Genomic DNA, 21,144 nt, shown 5'->3' with positions numbered 1-21,144 from the left:
AAAATCAACTTCAGACAGGTCCTGCAACTGATTGGTAGATCAACCTGTTGCCCCTCCATGTGTGGCCAATGGAAATGCTTTGCTGTAGGTTCAGACAGAGACAGTGATTGGCCCAATGCTTTGCTGTGGGCGGTTCGGAAGTCAGCAGTGGGACAGGGAGGTGTGTCCAGCTGAGGGCAGAGTTGCTTCAAAATGCAGCCATAAAAACCATTCTTGCTGCTTTTGAAGCAACCAGTGTGCCCACAGCCTAGAATGACATGACACAAAAGAAGGAAGGGATGAGGAGGGAAGAGGACAACAAGCACACCCAGACAAGCAACTTCTTCATGTGACTGCTTGGTAAATGCAGACCTGTATGTGTTGTACATCTCATCACAATTTGTGCTTGAGGAATGCCTTAAATCCAGCCTTACTCTGATGTAGTAAGGCCATCTATCTGGGCTTTCTGCATAGACCTGACAAATGGTGAGGAAGTGGCTGTGGGATCCCCTCAGCTTCAAGCGGGGCAATTCTTGGTCTACAAGAGTGTCTTTGGTGTTTTGGTCCATTCTCTGGATTGTGCAAATGAGCCACACAATGTGCAGAAAAGTGTATTTGAGGCAGAGAGAGCCCTGTTTGTGTGGAAGTCTGACTTTTATGGAGTTGCAGAGGTTTTGTATAGGATTGCCCCATCCATTTGACTGCCCGTTGCATATGGTCTCCTGTTGGGGTGGAGGAGAAATTCAGTTTTGTTTGCTTTTTAATGAGAAACGACCTAATTTGCACTTCTCAAACCAATGTGCAAACTGAATCACAGCCATCCTTTGAAATATGCACTTCTCTGGATTTCGCAATGAAGTTCTCAAACCAATGTGTACATAAATGCATATATTGAGGGGAAAGTGTGCATAAAATGCATACATCAGTGAAAATGATGTAAAATGCATTATATTAGGGAAAATCGCTTGCAAAAATGTATATATTGGAGGAGAAGTTCACATTAAAATGCTGGCCAATTTTCATGAGGGTTTTTTTTTTAAAAAAAATCACAAATTGCTGCAGAACTGAATTTAAGATTGGAAAAATGAGGAACATAGAGAAATAAAAATGGCCAGATTTGGTCATCCCTAGTCTCCTATCCTCATGTGTAGGGACAGTCTGGTGCCGAGGGTAGCCATACTTGAAATCTAGATCTGCAGGGAGTATCTTTTAGGTTTGCCAGCCTATGGCTGATGCCTGGACCTGGGAACTGAGTTGGCAAAGCTGAACTCTGAAGTGTATCTAGCAACGCCCTTGGCTGACCTGATCAGGCAAGGGTCAGGCCCATAGTATTTCTCTCATGCTTGGCTAAACCAGAGGCTTCATATTGACTAGCAAGTCACAGGGGCCCTAAAGCGGAATGTGAGCACCCCCCCCCACTGGGAGTGAGGTTCCAGGCTTGGCTTAGCTTTCAAATCAAGAGTTAGATGCAGTCTTCAAATATCTTGAAAAGCTGTTGTGCAGAAGACAGAACAGGGTTGTTCTCTGTTGCTCCAGAAGCCACAACTGGAACCAGTCAGTGGAAACTGCAAGGACATCAGCTGATCGGTGGATAGTGTTCGATTCTGCATTGGTTGCGGGCTCCTGTTCCCAGCAGGATTTAACCCCCACTTGTCAGCTGATGAGTGGGGGTTAAATTCTACTCAGGGAGCCGGGCTGCATAGCCAAAGAAAGCTTATTTCTTTGTTGCTCACCCACCTTGCTGCCTCTGCTGCCACTTTGAGAAACCCAAGAAAGAAGCCTGCATTTTACAGGGATTTTGACAGGTGGGTGGGAAAACCCACCTGTCAGTGTGTCATCATAATGACATCATGTGATTGACAGGTGCACAGGCCATCTGCCTGTTAAAGTTAGCCCACAAGGTTGACCCTCATAAGGATCTGGTTCGTGGGTCTAAAAAGTTCCCCACCCCTGCCATAATGGGTCTAGCATTACAGATCCTGCATTGAGGAGGGGTTTGACTAGATTATCTCCAAAATCCCTTCCATCCCCCAACTTTAGGTCTCTATGCCTCTTCTGCTACTTGTTGGTTGTTACCTTCTCTCATTGCTTTGTACTACTGTCAGCCTTGCCAGCTGAATTGAAACTGGGAAGCCCTACAGGTGAATGGGTTGCCGTGGAGCTGACCGGCAGATAAGAGAACTGGGGACTGTGCCAAGGAGCATCAAGTCCTCTGTGTCCTGGCTGGCCTCCAGCTGCGTGTTTGGGAGACTCTGCAGTTGCTTTGTACCACAGACTGCTTCCGCACTGCATAAAACAACTGGGCAGGGAGGGTAAAGGCATGCAGGGAGCTTGCTTTGTGAAGTGTCGCAAACGCAGCCTGGGGCACTGCTGTCCTTCCAAGCATGCAACTGACATCCTGTCCCTAAAATTGCAGTTGATGGAAGTTTCAGCAAGAGCTCCTCTGCTAGGCCCTAAAAGAGGAGGCTGGAAAGGGGCTATAGGAATGTAGGAAGCTGGCTTATACTGAGTCAGACCATTGGTCCATCTAAGTCAGCACCGGCAGCAGCTCCCTGGGGTTTCAGACAGGAGACATTGCTGGACTGAACCTGGGACCTTCTGCATGCCAGGCAGATGCTCTCCCACTGAGCTGTAGCCCTTCCCATATAATGCAGCAAATTTCTCTTTATTGCCTTGTCCTGGGTGCACCTTCCTCTGAGGAATTCATAACAAGGTATTTGGAATTTTATCTGTTATATTTTTAACTCTGCTGTTCCCTTTTTGAGGGGAAGTTCAGAGCTGTGTATGTGGAACTTCCCTACAGTTGCTCATCTGGGCAGATGATACTGGCTTAACTTTATTCATGTCAAGAAGCTTGATGAATATAATATAATCCCTGACTAATTACCAAATACAGGTGAATCTGCGGATTGTATTTTGGAATAGTTTTTAATCCCTGCATATATGTTTGGGAAATATACTGTGTCCAATTAGATCTTGAATTCATGTGTTCATCTGTATCTTAACTTTATTAATGTACCAGCAACTGGACTGAAGGCATTTCTCTCTCAGAGCACACCAAGGATAGGGTTTGCTGCCTAGTTCCGATCCACTTGTATTCTGATAGTCCGTTGTTAGATCCCGATTGTTCCTTTTTTTGCTTTAGCACTTGCCGATTCGATTTAACGTAAATGTCTATGTAAATGATTGCGGTGTTCCACGTGGTTTATTTTTTCATATTCATCACACCTACACACTGTTACGAATGCATCAACTTAGAGGAAATTACGAAGACAATTATGTAAAATTGGGCGGAAAAAGAAAGAAATACGTGCTGATTACAACTGTAGCCCGCTGCAAGAAATCAGTGCCGGCCCGAAAGTATAACAGACTGTCAAATTCAGTCCGATTTAGCAGATATTCTCCCCCATCCCTAAAGCGCACTTCAGTTTTAGCCTTGCACTTGTCTCTGTAGAGTGAGCTGGCCACGGGAGAAGCGACTTGTTCAAAGCCACATGTGCTGCATTGCTTTTAGTGATAGTACCCATCTAGGGGAGTCTTCCCTAGAGAGATTTGCCTGACACTGGTTTTGTTACTGCTTTGGCCCCAGGCCTTCTAGATGCCACTGTCGATATGTTTCTGTCCCACTGGCATTTGGTTTTAAATGGTGTTCAACACCTGCTGTTAAAGTTCTGTTGCTTGAATTGTTTCCATGTGCCGAACTCTTGTTTTTAATTTGATTTTAGTAGCCCCTCTGGAAACTCTTTTAAGTTTGAAGAGCGGGATATAAATCTGAAATGAAATGAAATGTACCTTAAGGGAACTCTTTTCACATTGACTTGTCTGCAAAGGCTAGTCCTCAGTCTTTTCAGACCTGGGACCTACCTTTAGTCCCAATTGAAATACGAGATCCAATTTTAACATTTAATGTATTTTTCTCTCTGCCTTTCTCAGAGTGTATCTATGCTGCAGGCATACTAATTTAACCCAGATCTTTGGGTGTAAAATTACACCACAGTAACAAGATAAGAAGAGCCTTGCTGGATCAGGCCAATGGTCCACCTAGTCCAACATCCTGTTCTCACAGTGGCCATCCAGATACCTTTGGGAAGCCCGCAAACAGAACACGAGTGCAGCCAGCTTTCTCCCCATCTGTGATTCCCAGCAACTGGCATTCAGAGCCATAACTGCCTCTAACAGTTGGTAGACTATAGCTAGCAGTTTACTTTCTTTATGGCAGAATTTGCACAGATGTAGACCTATAATGTACTCCTTCTAGGACATTGTCATCTACACAGTAGTAAACAGTCTCCTCAAATTTCAGCCATTTACAGTTTTCTTTCTGTTCATAAGAACCAATCAACAAACAAAAAAACTAAGAGGACCAGTTGCTTTTTCATCCTAGCCGATTTAACATGTTGGAATAACGGCTTTCCAAGAAAAAACTGATGCAGGTTTTAAGTGCTCAGACAGAGTTTTCTTTTGGGAAATGAAAGAGAACCTGGGACAAAAAACCGAAACCCAAGAAATTGTTGATTTTTGCCATTGGCTACTTTTTTTTGTCCCAGTCTCATGTTGTTTACCACTACAAGAAAATCACCCCAACGACCATTTTGGCTGAGTTTTTAATAGGTCTGTGTTAATGCTAACAAACGTGGAGGAAGGTGGCTTTATCTGACAGAGAACTCCCATCTCCCACACCAAACTACAGTTCCAAGGATTGCGTTGTGAATATAGCTTCATATGCTTGGATTTATATTTTATGTACTTAGCTCCGAGATGGCTAACCTGTGACTTCCCAGTGGTTGCTGAACTCCAACCCCCATCAGTCCCAGCCAGCATGGCCAATGGTCTGGGTTCATGTGCACTGAAATCCAGCAAAAGCTGGGGAGCCACAGCTTTCCTATCCCTGTTGTAGAGGATTTGGGGGCATATTCTGGGGTGTACAGTCAGTTCATACAGAGTGCTGGCCAGGTCTCTTGCTGTTGTCTCGAGTAAGCTGAAAGCACTCTAAAGCATATACAGTGGAGGCTAGTCCATTAGGCCAAATGGGGTGGCCTTCACTTGCCCTTCATTGTTACTTATATCCAGTCCATGGGGTGATCATGGCTGTCAGCTTCCTCTTCCTTAGTTTCAGTGTTGCTACTGGAGAACTCAGTAGGGAGGAGGATGGGAGCAAACTAGAAGCAGTTGGCTCTGCCTGCCATTGGCTCTGGCTCCACCTACTGTTGGCCTCTCTCCCTTCCACCCTGCCATTCCCAATGAGCACCAGCCACCACTGGTACCCAACATGTTCCTTGACGTACATGGCACAAGGGAGGGTGAGTAGTTGCTGGTAGGCTGTCATTCAGGGATGTTTGTGTGCCATTGCTAATGTTCTAATTGAGGAACTCCTTCCAATGAACTACATACAACACAATTTGAAAACCAGTGGTCTGCACCACAGTAGTGTTTTTGTGGTTCTCCTCTTTTCAGAGGTGAGGAACCTGTGGCTCTCCAAATGTTGCTGGATTACAACAACCATAAATCCTGACCTGTGACCAGTGGAGACTGGTAGCTCCAATGTCAGCGAGGCGGTGAATCCACTGTGGGTTTTAGTCTGAGTTTTCAAGGAGCTGTCCATGGTGTAAAAGCGGACTAAAATCCAGGATGGATTTACTGCCCTGCTGACATCAGGACCATGAGTCTTCACTGCCTTTGACCATGCTGGTTGGGGCTGATGGGAGCTGGTGTCCAACAAAATCTGGAGGGCCACAGGTTCCTCATCTCTGCCTAATGTCCTTCTGGGGTGTGCAGTTTTCTCATGTAGGTAATCTATTTGCATTTATATTGCATTTATATTGTGTCTTGCAGCAGAATACATGTCTATATGTCTGACAGCCGGTGTGGTGTAATGGTTAGAGTGTTGGACTACAACCTGGGAGACCACACAGCCATACATGTATGTCAGTATACATAGGATTTTCAGGCTGTTTCCCATCCAGGCACTGACCAGGCACTGACCAGCATAGCTTCAGCAAAGTTGTTGCATTATATTCCTTAGGGCCTGTACCCTTTGTATGTGCATGGTGCTTTTAAACATTCAGTGTACTTAATCCCTGCAGTCCTAACAGCCACCCTGAAAGGCAACAAAAACAACAAAGAGACTTCTAGCACCTTAAAGGCTTACAAATTTATTATGACATAAGCTTTCATCAGATTCATGAAGTGTTATCCTGAACAAATGGTATATATATTACACACACAAACACACACACACACACGGGGAGAGAGAGGGAGAGAAACTGTAAACAGTGAAGTCAGAAGGAAACAAAATGCAGAAAAATCTAGGCAAGGATAAGTATGTAATTGTTAATAGTGGTAAGTCACAAAACAGGTGTTGATAACACAGATATCATGACATTGGTAAGCCGATTAGTACAGACCTACCTATACGTTGGACAGGGGGCAGAGAAAACAGCAGCTTGCTACTTACTGAGTCCACAGATGGAGCAAGATATAAGCCATCAACCTCCCATCTTACCCATAAGCCTTGCTTTACATGAACTTTTGTGAATTCCAAATGTGTAAAAAGAATAATGTGAAGCTGGATTCTAAAGTCAGAAGTTTAAAAACATTTTGTGAAAATATCTCTGCTGTGCTCATGTCCCCCCTCCCCGCAACAGGGAGAGCTAGAATATTCCAACCCGTATTCCACCTAGGATGGTCCCTCCAGTTTTAAGCTTCCATAGTAGATGTTGCAGCTGCTTTAGTGGGGTGGACAAGTATTCTAAACCCTCCTTGTGCCCAGTTCAATCATATATATTCTTCAGCTGGGTAAATAAACGAGTTGGCAGCTGAAAAACCAACATCTGAAAGTGTTGTCTAGATGTCCTTTTTTACTGGGGATTCATGATTATCTGTGCTCATGGTAGTGTTGGGGTGATTACACACATTCCTGCTTTCAGTAATGCTCGTGCTTGCAAAGGTTTTGGGGTAGATATGCTGCTTTACAATAAGTGATGGGTGTTCCTGCTGAAATCCTGTAACTGTTTGTACCACAAATGTTCCCTGTGTGTGTGTGCCCTACTACTACTACGACTACTGCAACTACTACTACTACTACTACAACTACAATAATAATAATAATAGTAATAGTAATTGTAATAGTGATTATTATTATATATCCTGCCCTTCCTCCCAAACGGAGGCCAGGGTGACAAACAACAAAGCACTAATAGCACATTTAAAACAAAATATCTTAAAAAGACAATTCCAGTACAGATGCAGACTGGGACAAGTCTATAGTGCAAGAGTGCCCCTCTAGTTGACAACAATGTGGTAACGTTGGGGAACCATTGCAGAAAAGCTGATAAAGAGGAATGATGTGTGGACAGCCCTCTGTGAATCCACCACTAATGCACTATGACTGCGCCAGCGACACGTTGCAGAACGCATCTGCAACAACAAACAGATAGACAGCAGCCTGGAGGGGCTCACTGTACAAGGACTGGAAAAAAGCAGCAGGGCAAGTGCCAAGCTTTCACAAAACCTTTGGTGGAAGTCTGAAGAGAGTCGCTCTCTTTGCAGAGGTGTCACTGCCACGGGGCTTCAAATGTCTTGTCAAGTTCTGCAGTGGTGATGGGGAACTTGTGGCCTTCCAGATGTTGCCGGACTACACCTACCATCAGTCTTGACAGTTGGCCCCACTGCAGTGGAGACTGGTGGCTCTGACGTCAGTGGGGCAGTGACAAGTCAAGGACACATGCTAGCCAGGCTAAAATAGTTGAGGTCTGAACCAGGGCTAGCAGGGATTGTGGTCTGGGGAATGTTCTGAGGCCAGGTAGAAAGACCTGGAGGGCCGTATTTGGCCCCTGTGCCTGAGGTCCCCCCCCATCTATTGACTTGAATTCTTAAGCACACAATCTGCAATGAAGAACTGCAACTACAGGGGCTGCTAAGCTCCAGCTGGTTTCTGCACAAGGTTTACAGTTGCACTCCCCCCGCCCACTGAAAAGGAGAACTTGCTCCTTTAGGAAGCAAACCCCGGGCCTGCCCATTCCAGAGCTCCTTGCATGGTCCTTTGCAATATCAGGCATGCTGTGGGCAATACAAGTTCCGCCCTCCTCTCCTTCCTCAGCTCCCACCCCTCCCTTGGCTATCCGTGTGGGAAGTGGCAGGTTCCTGATCCAGCCGCTTTTACACATCCTGAAGGGTTCTTTAGATGGGAGAGGGGAAGGAGCAGAAGCCCTCTGCTCTGCCGACAGCTTGCGAAAGCCTCAGTCACATTTGAAATGCAGCGATAATGAGGCTCATCAAGGTGTGAACAAAGTGTGTGCAATTGGTGTGTGTATGCTTCTGCGTGGGCATGCGGGGGTGGTGGTCAGGCCTTGCATGGAGGGCCGGAGGGGAGATTGCAGCAGAGATTGCTTTCTGGAAGCTTTTGGGCATGGAGGGGCAGCACTGAGAGCTGTCAATCTCTGGTATTGACAGGGTGCTCTCCCTCCCTCCCTCTCTCTCTCTCTCTCTCTCACACACACACACACACTCTATTTTTAAGCATGGTGCTGTCTTAAAAAAAGGGGGACAGTCAATAGGTGAGTGATGCCACCACCTGCTGTGCAGCTTCATAGACCAGGGATTGGCAAGGAGGTATTTTGGTATTTTGGAGCGATTGGCACATTTAGGTGACTGTCCATAGATCAGCAAAGCTTTCTTGACTCCCACTTGTTTGACCATAGAAACAAATAAGGCTATACCCGTATACCCGCTTTACTTGGGAGTAAGTCCTGTTGGACTTGATGGGGCTTCCTTCTGAGTAGACGTGTATAGGATTGGATTGAGAAAAAAAAAAGTTCCCCCTCCTTTTTACAATAGGCTGCTGAAACAAAACTAGCTTGGGTGGGTGATGGGAACCAGGGGTTGTAGTCAACGAAACCCTACTCAGAATAGACCCACTGAAATGATCAAACCTAAGTGAGTCATGACTATAGACTCCAGTGGGTCAACTCTGAGTAGCAGTAGCATTTGAAAATCACCTCCGGAGTGGATTTGCAGGGGTGAAAAGACTGTTGGCTCCATTCTGGTACTAGGAACAAATTTCTGGGTTCAGTAGGGCACCCTCAAGTCTAAGGGTATGGCCACTGCTCTGGAGCTACTGTTTTGCACCTGGCTGTGGGTGGCTGACCTTGGGGGTTCTGGCAAAAAGCCCAGCGCACACAAGCCTAGAGCCTGCCAGCTCCTGCTGTCGACTCAGTTGCATGCAGTGCAATCTGCATATAAATGCAATGCAGATTGCTGTCTCTCTCTCCCCCCTTGCATCCTTGTTCCCTCCTGATACCATCCATATTTGCGTATCTCCATTATCTTCCCTAGCAGAGTATGTGCGTGAGAGAGAGTAGTGCTGTAGCTATCGCTTCTTGCCTGGGCATTTCCGCCTCGTCAGCTCCTGCAACCTGCAGCACCAAGGCCACCTGTCCCACCTCTGTCCCAGAGGGACTTTCACTGTCAGCCCATCTTGGGCCCCGCTGGGGCCACTTGCTGCTTAACGCCTCTGTCTCCTGGGTGCCAAAAATAGACCTGCCAGCGTACTAGATTCCTGTTGTGGAAAAAACAGTTATGTCATCCTGGGCCAATCAGCAACAGCCCTGCAGAGCAGAGCGCAGGAGCTGGCAGGAGGGAAAGCTTTTCTCTCTCTCTCTCTCCCTCCCCCCCAAGATGCTTCGCTAGAGGGGGCAGTGATCCCGGGCTGCTTGTGTGCTGCAAGAAAGGGGGCAAGGCAAGGCTGGGTTTATTTTGTGCTGAGGTTCAGCCCCGGACATTTCAATCTTCTATGTAGATAAAAGCCAGCTCCACACATTCAGGCATATCCCGCCTTGTGTGTGTGTGTGTGTGTGTGTGTGTGTGTGTGAGAGAGAGAGAGAGAGAGAGAGAGAGAGAGAGAGAGGACATGATGCTGGCTATGCAGAAAGACTCTGGCTTGATTTCTTTCAAAGCTGGGTCCACTGGGAGGGGCAGGTTGAGCACCCCACCATCACTGTAGTGCACCCCTTTAATTTAGAAATGAAAGGCTGTTGTTCATGCACGTGGGGCAGGGTGGAAAGGGGTTTTGGTTATACTGGTGGGATGGGGAGAAAGCCTGCCCCATCACCCTATCTTCACTGATAGGGACACCATCTCTCTGTCTCTGTCTGTGAAACATCGGGAATGAACGTTGAAATGAACAAACCTAAGCGAGTCATAACTATCGACACCAGGGGGGTCTGTATGGTGGAAGGGGCCATTATTATTATTATTATTATTATTATTATTATTATTATTGGCCAAAAGGCCCTCAAGGTGGCTTACAAAAAAACACCAATATAAAAATACATCAATAAAACAATACAATTTACAATTTATAATAGGCAATACATAAATAAATAAATGTGGGTGAGAAGAAGGATGGGGACAGGAGAACTACTTGTCTCATTCTCTTCTTCCCACCTGAATCCCATATGACTTCTGTGTTTAGCATGGAGGAAGCTTCTCATACGGCGTCAACTTGCCTTTCCATCTCCCTTATCTGGCCACCTTATAGGTAATTAAGAGCGTAACTGGACTTTCAAGCCAGAGGAGTGTAATGCCCTGGTACCTCTCTCTGTAGATATTAATCCCTGGACTGAGACCCCCTCTTCCTTCCTCTTTGCAGACAGTCAAGCTTCATTTGACAGTGCTGATGAGAAATGACATCACCAGCCTGCACCAGCTGCTCTCTAGGGTTCTCCTGTCCTCTGCGGGAAGCCAGGACTCGATTTAGTAACTCTCCCTCTCCTATCCTAAGTTGCCAAATAGCTGGTGGCTGGGGGGTGGGGGATAAAAAGAAGCTCAGATGGCCTTTATTTTAACAAAATACTCCCTCCCCGCAAAAGCATCTCATTGTCACAATACTCCTTACTTCTAATTGCTAAGGCTTTTTCTAATAGTTGCTGCAGTCGCTTGCCCTGTATCAGTGAATCTAGTGAATGAAAGCAAATCCACATTTTATTTTAAATCCAGGTGCAATGATGGAAGGACCACAGCTCAGAGGCAGAGCGCATGGTTTGCATGCAAAAGGTCCTTGGTTCGATTCCCTGGGAAAAGACTCTGAGAGAGAGCCCCTGCCAATTAATGAAGTAAATACTGAGCTAGATGGCCTCACTCTGCACAAGACACCTTACTATGATCCTTAAAAATAGAAAGAGTCCTTCTGGATCAGACCAGAAGTCCTTGTACATCAGTATGCTGCTTTTCACAGTGGCCAATTGGATGATTCTGGGAACCACCAAGGCATTTTAAAGTAATAGTTGTGTGTCCAAAAGGCCACCCAGTCCTCGCTTTTGGACACACAAATGGACACATAAAATTGAATCAATGAACCAAGAACACAAATTTAGATTGGAAGCCGCTGGAACACTGGTTAGAGGTGGAACAATAGGGGCACATTACACAATAATGTTTAGGGTTATTACAAGCCTCCTTTCCGAAAAGTTTATTAACAAAATCTCTCTCCTTGCTCATTGTGATGTCTGATTCTCTGTATCTTTGTTCTTTTTTTCTTTTTGATAAAGAATTCTGCCACAACAGGGTGTGGATCATAAGTAGCAGTTTTTAATTTTAATTTGCTTTTTAATTCATGTATTTACTGGTGGGTGGGCTGGCTAGTAAGATTTTTGGTTGGTTAGTAACTTGTATAAATGCATTTGCAAGGCTGTATTCACTCTCTGGTTTTTTTTTAAATTTTGATTTTGTTTGAACCACTTTTGCTCCAATACAAATGTCGGGGTTTGTGCATGGTAGAGAGGCTTCCATGTGTAAGCCATTTGAATGAAAAAAATGGACATCTGGTAACAATTCTGTAAAAAATGCCCTGGGAAGCACAGAAGCACGGCATGAAGGCAATACTTTTTCCTACTATCTGGGCCTCCCTCTGCCTCCAGTTGACATGTAGAGGTTATGAACCTGATCTATTTTACCACTGTGGATAATAGCTGACAATAGACATATCACCCATGAAAATGGAAATGGACTGCCTTCAAGTCAATTCTGACTTATGGCAACCCTACAAATAGGGTTTTCATGGTAAGTGGTATTCAGAGGAGGTTTACCATTACCTCCCTCTGAGGCTGAGAGGCAGTGACTGGCCCAAGGTCACCCAGTGAGCTTCAGGGCTGTGTGGGGATTCGAATCCTGGTCTCTCAGGTCACAGTCCAACACCTTAACCACTATGCCACACTGGCTCTCATATCACCCATATATCCATCTAATCTTTTTTTTTTTTTTTAGCCAGCAAGCAAAGGCACATAGGAACAGGAATACAGGAAGCTGCCTTAAGCACAGTCAGAGCTCAGTATTGCCTACACTGATTGGCAGTTACTCTCCATGGTTTTGGCCAGGAGTCTTTCCTTGTCTTATCTGGAGATGCTGGGGATTGCATCTTGGATCTTCTGCAAGCAAAGCAGTTGCTCTCTCACTGAGCTACAGCTGTGTGGTCCCTCTTTCCCTGGAGGTGGGGTTAGGCTGGGAATTGAAGCAAGGGCACGCAGATTGATAGTGCATGCTTGGTTGATTGATTGATTCAGACCCTGGAGGCCCGTAATATTGGGGAGATATAGTAGATTTCAAGGTTAGTACAGACTTGAGCAGGGTAGACTGTCCCTCCTGCCCATCTGCGTGCTGTGCTTTGAGGAAAAGCATGGAATTGTGGGTCCCCCCTCCAGAGAGTGCTGGCACTGCTGCAATGGCAGCAGATAACTCCTTTTATTTATTTATTATTTATTTATTTATTTATTTATTTCATTTTTAAACCGCCCATAGCGAATAGCTCTCTGGGCGGTGAACAAAACAAGATTAAAATACAATATTACAATAAAATTACAATAAAATCAGCAACAAGTTAAACGAAAAAAAAAAATTAAATGAAACACATTGAACATTAAAATGCCTGGGAGTATAGCCAGGTCTTAACCTGGCGCCTAAAAGAAAGTACCGAAGGCGCCAGGCGTATCTCCACAGGTAGGCTGTTCCACAGTTCGGGGGCCACCACAGAAAAGGCCCTGGATCTAATAACAATCCTCCGGGCAACCTGATGAGTTGGTCCCCGGAGGAGGGCCTTGGATATTGAACGAAGTGAACGGGTAGGTTCATAGCGGGAGAGGCGTTCCACAAGGTATTGTGGTCCCACACCGTGTAAGGCTTTATAGGTCAAAACCAGCACCTTGAATCTGGCTCGGAAACAAATAGGCAGCCAGTGCAGGCGGGCCAGGACAGGTGTTATATGCGCAGACCAGCGGGTCCTCGTTAACAACCTGGCTGCCGCATTTTGCACTAGCTGAAGTTTCCGAACGGTCTTCAAGGGCAGCCCTACGTAGAGCGCATTACAGTAGTCCAGTCTAGAGGTTACCAGAGCGTGAACAACTGAGGCGAGATCGTCACTGTCCAGATAGGGGCGTAGTTGGGCTACTAAGCGAAGATGGTAAAATGCATTCCGTGCCACCGAGGCCACTTGAGCCTCAAGCGACAAGGAAGGGTCAAAAAGGACCCCCAAGCTACGAACCTGTTCCTTCAAGGGGAGTGTAACCCCATCTAGAACAGGATGAACATCCACCATCTGGGCAGGTAAAGAGGTCACCAACAGTGTCTCAGTCTTGTCTGGATTAAGTTTCAGTTTATTAGCTCTCATCCAGTCCATTATCGCGGTCAGGAAACGGTTCAGCACATCAACAGCCTCACCTGAAGAAGGTGAAAAGGAGAAGTAGAGTTGCGTGCCATCAGCGTACTGATGGCAACGCACTCCAAAACTCCTGATGACCGCACCCAGAGGCTGCATGTAGATGTTAAAGAGCATGGGGGACAAGACCGACCCCTGAGGGACTCCACAATGGAGAGTCCAGGGTGTCGAGCAATGTTCCCCAAGCACTACCTTCTGGCGACGATCCGCTAAGTAGGAGCAGAGCCACTGCCAAGCAGTGCCCCCAACTCCCAACTCTGCGAGCCTCCCCAGAAGGATACCATGGTCGATGGTATCAAACGCCGCTGAGAGATCAAGGAGAATCAACAGGGTCACACTCCCCCTGTCCCTCTCCCGACAAAGGTCATCATACAGGGCGACCAAGGCTGTTTCAGTGCCAAAACCAGGCCTAAAACCGGATTGAAACGGATCCAGATAATCGGTTTCATCCAAGAGTGCCTGGAGCTGGCCGGCGACCACCCGCTCCAGGACCTTGCCCAAAAAAGGGACATTCGCCACCGGTCTATAGTTGTTCAAAATATCTGGGTCCAAAGAAGGTTTCTTTAGAAGAGGTCTCACTACTGCCTCCTTGAGACTACCAGGGACTACTCCCTCTCTCAAGGAGGCGTTTATCACCTCTTTGGCCCAGCCGGTGGTTACAGCACTGCTGGCCTTCACCAGCCAAGATGGGCAAGGATCAAGGGCAGACATGGTCGCCCGCACCATTCCAAGCACCTTGTCCACTTCCTCGAGCTGCACCAACTGAAACTCATCCAACAATGAAGGACAAGACCGTGCTCTGGACACTTCAATGGAGTCATCTGTCATAACATCAGAGTCTAAGTCCCGACGGATGCAAGCAATCTTATCCTGGAAGTGCTCCACAAATTCGTTGCAGCAAGCTTCCGATGTTTCCTTAGTATCAGGAGGGCCAGAATGTAAAAGCCCTCGTACCACCCTAAAAAGCTCCGCTGGGCGGCAAAGAGATGATCTAATGGTGGCAGCAAAATATGACTTTTTTGCCGCCCTAACCGCTTTTACATACAACTTAGTGGAAGCACTCACCAAAGAATGACTACATCCGTCAGGAGTTCGCCTCCACCTGCACTCTAGCCTCCTCTCTTGCTTCATCACTCTCAGCTCCGGGGTATACCACGGTGCTGTTTGAGTTCTGCACCGAAGGGGGCGCGTGGGAGCGATCATGTCAATGGCCCGGGTCATCTCCGCATTCCACAGATCGACCATGGCCTCGACAGGAGTGCCAGTGCTATCAGCCGGAAAAACTCCCAGAGCGCTCTGGAAAGCAACAGGATCCATAAGCCTCCGGGAGCGGACCAACTTAATAGGTCCCCCACCTCTGCAGAGGGAAAGGGTTGCCGTGAGTCTAAAGCTCAGCAAGCGGTGATCTGTCCATGACAATGGAGTAGATGAAAAATACCCCACCCTCAGATCACCATCTCCATGACCAGTGGCGAAGATCAAATCAAGAGTATGTCCTGATACATGCGTCGGGCCAGTAGCAACTTGAGACAGCCCCATGGTTGTCATGGAGGCCATGAAGTCCTGAGCTGCCCCGAACAAGACAGCCTCGGCATGAATGTTGACATCCCCCAGTACCACAAGTCTGGGGGATCTCAACAATACCTCCGAGACTATCTCCGTCAGCTCAGCTAGGGAAGCCATTGGGCAGCAAGGTGGGCGGTACACCAATAGTATTCCCAATCTGTCTCCTTGGCCCAGCACAAGATGAAGACACTCCAAACCAGTCGCCGTCTGGACAGGGTGCTTAGTGAGAGAGAAAGAACTCCGATAGACCACAGCAACCCCGCCTCCCCGGCCCTCAGATCTACCACAGTGCTGCACCGAATACCCAGGTGGGCAAAGCTGGGAAAGAGCAACTCTTCCCTGCTCACCCACCCAGGTTTCGGTAATACACACAAGGTCGGCACCCTTCTCCACAATCAAATCGTGGATAAGGGGGGTTTTATTAACGACCGACCTAGCATTTAAAAGCAGCACCTGGAGATCCGAGAGCTGGCTGACAGTACAACCAACAGTCCTGTGGATAGGAGGAGAACCGGAACAAGACACAGACACAACTTGTCTGGGACGAGTTCCCCTTACCTGGCACGTTCTCCTCCCAACGCCATACCTCCCATTACCCGTCACAACGTTAATTGGGGCCCCCGAAAATCTCCCTGCGAGGCCCAAGGCATGTTCTCCCAGGCACATCTTAAAATAAATCTAATACAGCAAAACACTTAAACAACATAAACACAAACACACATTCACACAATCTCATTCACACAACAACAGACAGACAAACAAACAAACAAATTAAAATACAGCCAAACTTATTGCAAGTTATAAAACGGAGGGGAGGCGTTCCTGATCCCAAAAATAACGCTAAAAGGTGATTAAAAGGTGTTAAAAGAAACATATGGTGGCGGAGCTCCAGCCGTAGCGAGCTCTTACGCCGCCATCTTCATTATGCCCAGCAGCAGATCTTCCCAGTACAAGCAGTTCAATGAGAAGCGCAGCAATGATGACAATCAAAAGAAGACAGGAGCAAACAGCAATAATAGCTCTCACTCCCTGGGCAGCTGGAACAAATGCTGTATGTAAGAACCAAAGTAGCAGCCACAGCTGCTCTCTTTCTCTAAGCAACAACAATGTTCCTCTTCCTGTAGGCAAAAAGGTCTCCACACGTCCCTCAGTCCGCAGTCAACATATCCCTCCAAAGGGTAGATGGAAAAAATAAACCACGGCTGGCTAAGGTTCCTGGGACCCAATCCTGCAGGATATAATGCAAATCAAACAACAGCAATCCAACAGGATTTTAAACTAACTTTTAAAGTGACATGTCAGGTCTTTTTTGCTGGCAGGTAGAAGTGAGGACCAACCAGCTGGGCGTGGGTGGTTGCCCAGTTGTATCCATGGCAGCTGCCAGTGGTGGTAGGTGGGCCAGCCCTGCAGGTGGTGGGTGGTGGTGGTACATATGATCCATCACCCCTTCCATTGTGCTTCCTGAGCCACATGGCTCTGCGCGGCTCATGATAGGTAGAACTGTGATTTTCCCATGGTGTGGAGTGCTCTGTTGTGTGAGGCACCGCCTTCCTATGCTTGTCGGGGGTCAGCACCCCCTTACCAAGAGGCCACCTTTAGGGGTCCATGTGGGGAACTGGTTGTTGGTCTAAAGCACGTGTGGGGAACCTTTGGCCTTCTGCATGCGGCTGAACTACAACTCCCATCAGCCCCAGCAAGCATGACCAATGGCCAGGGATGATGGGGATTGTAGTTCAGCAACATCTGGAGGGCCAAAGGTGCCCCACACTTGGCTTAAAGGGCCAAAAATGAGTTTTGCAGTCGCAGGTGGGCACAGGTTGAGTTCCAGAGGCAGCAATCCAGATATGTATTTGATTATGGCTGAGTCTTTAGTCAGATCATGGGAAGCTGCCTTATAGCTGGTCAGCCCATTGGCCCAGTATTGCCCACAGTCACTGGCAGCAGCCCTCTGGGATTTTAGACAGCAGTGTAGACTCCCAATGAATCTACTGTTTGCTGTTTAGGTGGCTGTCTCTCTGCGTTCACACACTTTGGGTGCCATGGACTTAGAATTTGGGTCTGTAAGGTGTGTGTATATGTGTGCATTTGGCTGTGGCTTTCATGTTGGATGGAGGTGAGATTCTCAGGCTCCAGTTAGGTGTGCATGGGGGAGGCACCAGGTGTGTGTGCCTGTAATGGATACCGGTCTCTCTCTCTCTCTCTCTCTCTCTCTCTCTCTCTCTCTCTCTCTCCCTGGGTGTAGCAGCAACTGTAATTTATTGTGTTACTATTTTAACAATGCTGTCACTGCAGCCCAGGCTGCGTCAGCGGTTTCCCCATCAAAGGCCTGTTCCAGGGATTTTTTGGAGCGCTTTGCTGGTGATTGGCTGGAAAAGCAAATTGGTTTATGAATGGATGCTCTCCTTGCTACAGGGAGGGGAGAGACGTTCCCTGCAGGTATTACTAGGCGATGCAGAGATGCTAAAAAAATAAAAATAGCCATATGGTTCTTCCCAGTTTACTCTTCCTCTTTCCATTCTCCAGAATCAGAGGTGGAGAGATTGGGGGTGGTAAGGGGCCCCTCCAGGAAGGTCACCTTGGAGTGATGCTGAGAGGCTGACTCTGCAGCTTCTTGACTCTTTCTTTGTAGACCTGGGCCAAATCCCTTTCTGGCAGGGGACCATTTGAGGATGCCTGCTCACGTGCCTTGAGGGAGTAGTCCAGAGCAGAATCCCTCATCTTGCTACCTTTATAAACTAGCCTTTTGCACAAGAAGGTGCATTTTCCTGTGAACACCCAAGTGTTTTGCTATTCTCATTTTCTCTCTCTCTCTTCTGTTCCTCAGCAGTGGGCTTCACCTTGGAGCCTTTTGCAGAGATGCCCAGTGTTTTTATTCCAAACCTTTGCTAGGCCCCTTTCCATATGCTTTGCTTGACCCACCCTTTCACCCTGGGAGCTTTGTCCTCTTTGCTGGGCTGCCCAGAGCAAAGTGGACTGTTTGAGATGATGCAGGAGACACGGAGCATTCTGCGTGCAAGTCTGGCACTGAATATGACGGTATTTCTCAAGTTTCTCTTTGCAACCAGTTGTGCACATGAGGGGATGATCCCCTCCCCGCCCCAGAGAGGCACTGGGGGAAGGACCATTGTTCCATGACAGTCGCAGAGCGCATGCTTGGCATGCAAAAGGTGTTAGGTTCAAGCTCTGGTGTCTGCAGGTAGGGCTGGGAATAACTCTGGCCTGAAACCCTGCTGCCAGTCAGTGTAGACAATATTGAGCTAGATGGATCAATGAGTTGACTTGCTACATAAGACAACCTCCCATCTTCTAACTAAAGGCTTGGCCATAATTCAGTGTTAAGTGCAACATTGGCTTTGCAACACAAAAGCTGTGAAGGGGAGAGACATGTCTGTACTTTTTACTGGTGTGAGGTGCTCTGTGTTATGTGAGAATTTTGGTTTTCTCACTTTTTCATTTTTCCAATCTTAAATTCCATTCTCTACATTTCTGCAGCAATTTGCAATTTTTTAAAAAAGACGTCGTTATGAAAATCCTCCAGCATTTTAGTGCAAGTTTCTTCTAATAAACACATTTTTGTAGACAGTTTTGACTAATGTACACATTTTTGCAAGCCATTTCTCATCATATAATGCTATTTTTGCATGTTATTTTCACTCATATATTCATTTTCACACACACTTTCCCCTAATATGGGCATTTTTGTAAACATTGGTTGGTGAACTGCATTGCAAAATTCAAATAAGTGCGATTTTTGAAGGATAGCTGTGTTTTGCATCTCACATTGTTTCAGAAAGTGGGAATTTGATAGATTTGGCTTGAAATGTGAACTAAATTTAAATTCCCACCCATCCCAACTTCTTATACTTGCCAGGAGTGAACACCCCATACGAGGCCACAGAAGTGGATCCTTTTTTAATGTCCGGGAGCCACTTCCCATTGTGGGGAATCTTCCAGGAGTTGCATATCCATGGTGGGCAGCATGATGGATGTGAGTTCTACAGTAGGCTAGATTTGAAAATTCATTCATGCAGAAGCCAGAGACTCCTGCAGATCCACCAATGTACATGCATAACTCTCCATCCAGGCAAACAAGAGTCATTATCACAGTTCAAGAACAACATTACTTGAGAAGGGTGTGGAGCTGGGCTGGTGAGGGGTTTGGCCTGGAAAGAAGGGATGTGGCCTCAGGAGATGAGGTAGTCTATGGAGAGTTCTGAGAGTTCTAATCCAGCATCCTGTTCTCTCAAGGGCCAAACAGATGCCTATGGGAATAAGCCCACAAGCAGGTCCTGAGTGCAACAGAAATCTCCTCACTTGTGATTCCTAGCAATGCTGTCTCTGCTGTTCCCACAATTCATTTCCCAATTCCCTGTCTATATGCATCTTGGTTATATGAAAGGTCTTTCCATCTTAACATGAAACCAACTGCAAGCATGTGTGGAACACAGTTCTCTATGTCCCCCCCCCCATGGTTTTCTTTGGTAAACTGAACCATTGATTTCTCCCCTACTCCTTTTTTCCAGGTGCCCACGGCTTAAGGGAGGAACCCGAGTTTGTGACAGCTCGTGCTGGTGAGAGTGTGATCCTGGGATGCGACGTAATCCACCCATTGACCGGCCAGCCCCCTCCATATGTGGTGGAATGGTTCAAGTTTGGAGTGCCTATCCCCATCTTCATCAAGTTTGGGTTCTACCCTCCCCATGTGGACCCAGAATATGCCGGTGAGTTTGTAGTGCTGTAGTGCAAGAGTGCCCTTCCAAATGGCAATAATGTGTAACATTGGGGAACCATTGCAGAACAACTGATAAAGTGGACTGATGTGTGGATGGTCCAGTATAAATCCACAACTAATACACTATTGTTGCATCAATGACATGTTCCAGTATACACCCACGAAAAACCACCAGTCTGGAGGAGCCCTTATAAAGACATCACAATTGCTAGCCAATTGGTGCTCATCCACTTGACTTCCCCCGTTCCCTAAGTTTCTAATGTTTAGGGCAGTGGTTCCCAATCTTTTCCTCCCATGGACCCCTTAAAATTGTTGATGGTCTTGGCAAACCACTTAATGGTTTTTCTGCTTATTCTAATGTGCTGTGCTAGATGCTATATGATTTTTAAAATTGTATTTTATTGCTTCTTTTATTTCTTATGTTGGATTTTATAGTATAACCATTTGCATTCCATAGAATTCAAACTGAAATACGATAAGAGAAATAAAAGAAGTAATAAATATACAATTAGAAATCAATAAAAATATTTAATGGCAACATGCCGTGGACCACCTGAATAAACCTCATGGACGACTGATAGGTCCACGGACCAGAGTCTGGGAATCCCTGCTGTAGGGTCTATAGATTAGAAACTTGCTGAACAGTTGCTAGTACCTTCCCCACCCAGAACCTGTTCTTGCACAGAAAAATGCATAACTCGATTTCAGGACCATGAAGGTTAGATGTTTTTCAAAATGACCACTGCCACAAACAGTCACATCTGTCTCTAGTCCAATTTGGACAGGTTGGTTGATACACAGATCAGGCCAACCTCGTTGTCCCTCCATCTCCCCTTCCTTTTCAGGAAGCTTGCAGTCTCTTTCCATCTCTTTCCTTTTTTTTTAATTCCATCCTTTCATCCTGGTTGGTTTTCATTAAGCAGTAGCAGAGAGAAGCCAGCTGGGCCAAGAGAAGCTGAGGCGGTGAACTGGAGGGCATCTGATGCTGCTTGCTCCTGTGCCTGTTGCCATTGCTTGTCAATAGCATCAGAAAGCCCTGAGCGATGCTTCTGGGGGGCCGCATGTTGGAAACCTTAATATGACATTCTGAGAAAGGGAAGCTGCTGTGACTCACGCGCACTCTTGTGTGCTAAACCTCTTTGGACAGATGTGTTGGGAGGGA

The 21,144-nt window shown here is 46.7% G+C and overlaps 1 protein-coding gene across 1 annotated transcript in view; it reads left to right on the top strand.

Moving 5' to 3' along the window:
- The window catches only part of IGSF9B (immunoglobulin superfamily member 9B), a 137,982-nt gene that overhangs the window by 22,606 nt on the left and 94,232 nt on the right, over positions 1-21,144 (top strand). The window contains exon 2 of the mRNA XM_061592582.1: positions 19,774-19,971. Coding sequence (XP_061448566.1) covers positions 19,774-19,971 — 198 coding nt within the window. The remainder of the gene's footprint in view (positions 1-19,773; positions 19,972-21,144) is intronic.

This window comes from Rhineura floridana, chromosome 12 (genome assembly GCF_030035675.1).
Source record: "Rhineura floridana isolate rRhiFlo1 chromosome 12, rRhiFlo1.hap2, whole genome shotgun sequence".
Classification (NCBI taxonomy): Eukaryota; Metazoa; Chordata; class Lepidosauria; order Squamata; family Rhineuridae; genus Rhineura; species Rhineura floridana.
This window is presented reverse-complemented; position numbering and strand designations above follow the sequence as displayed.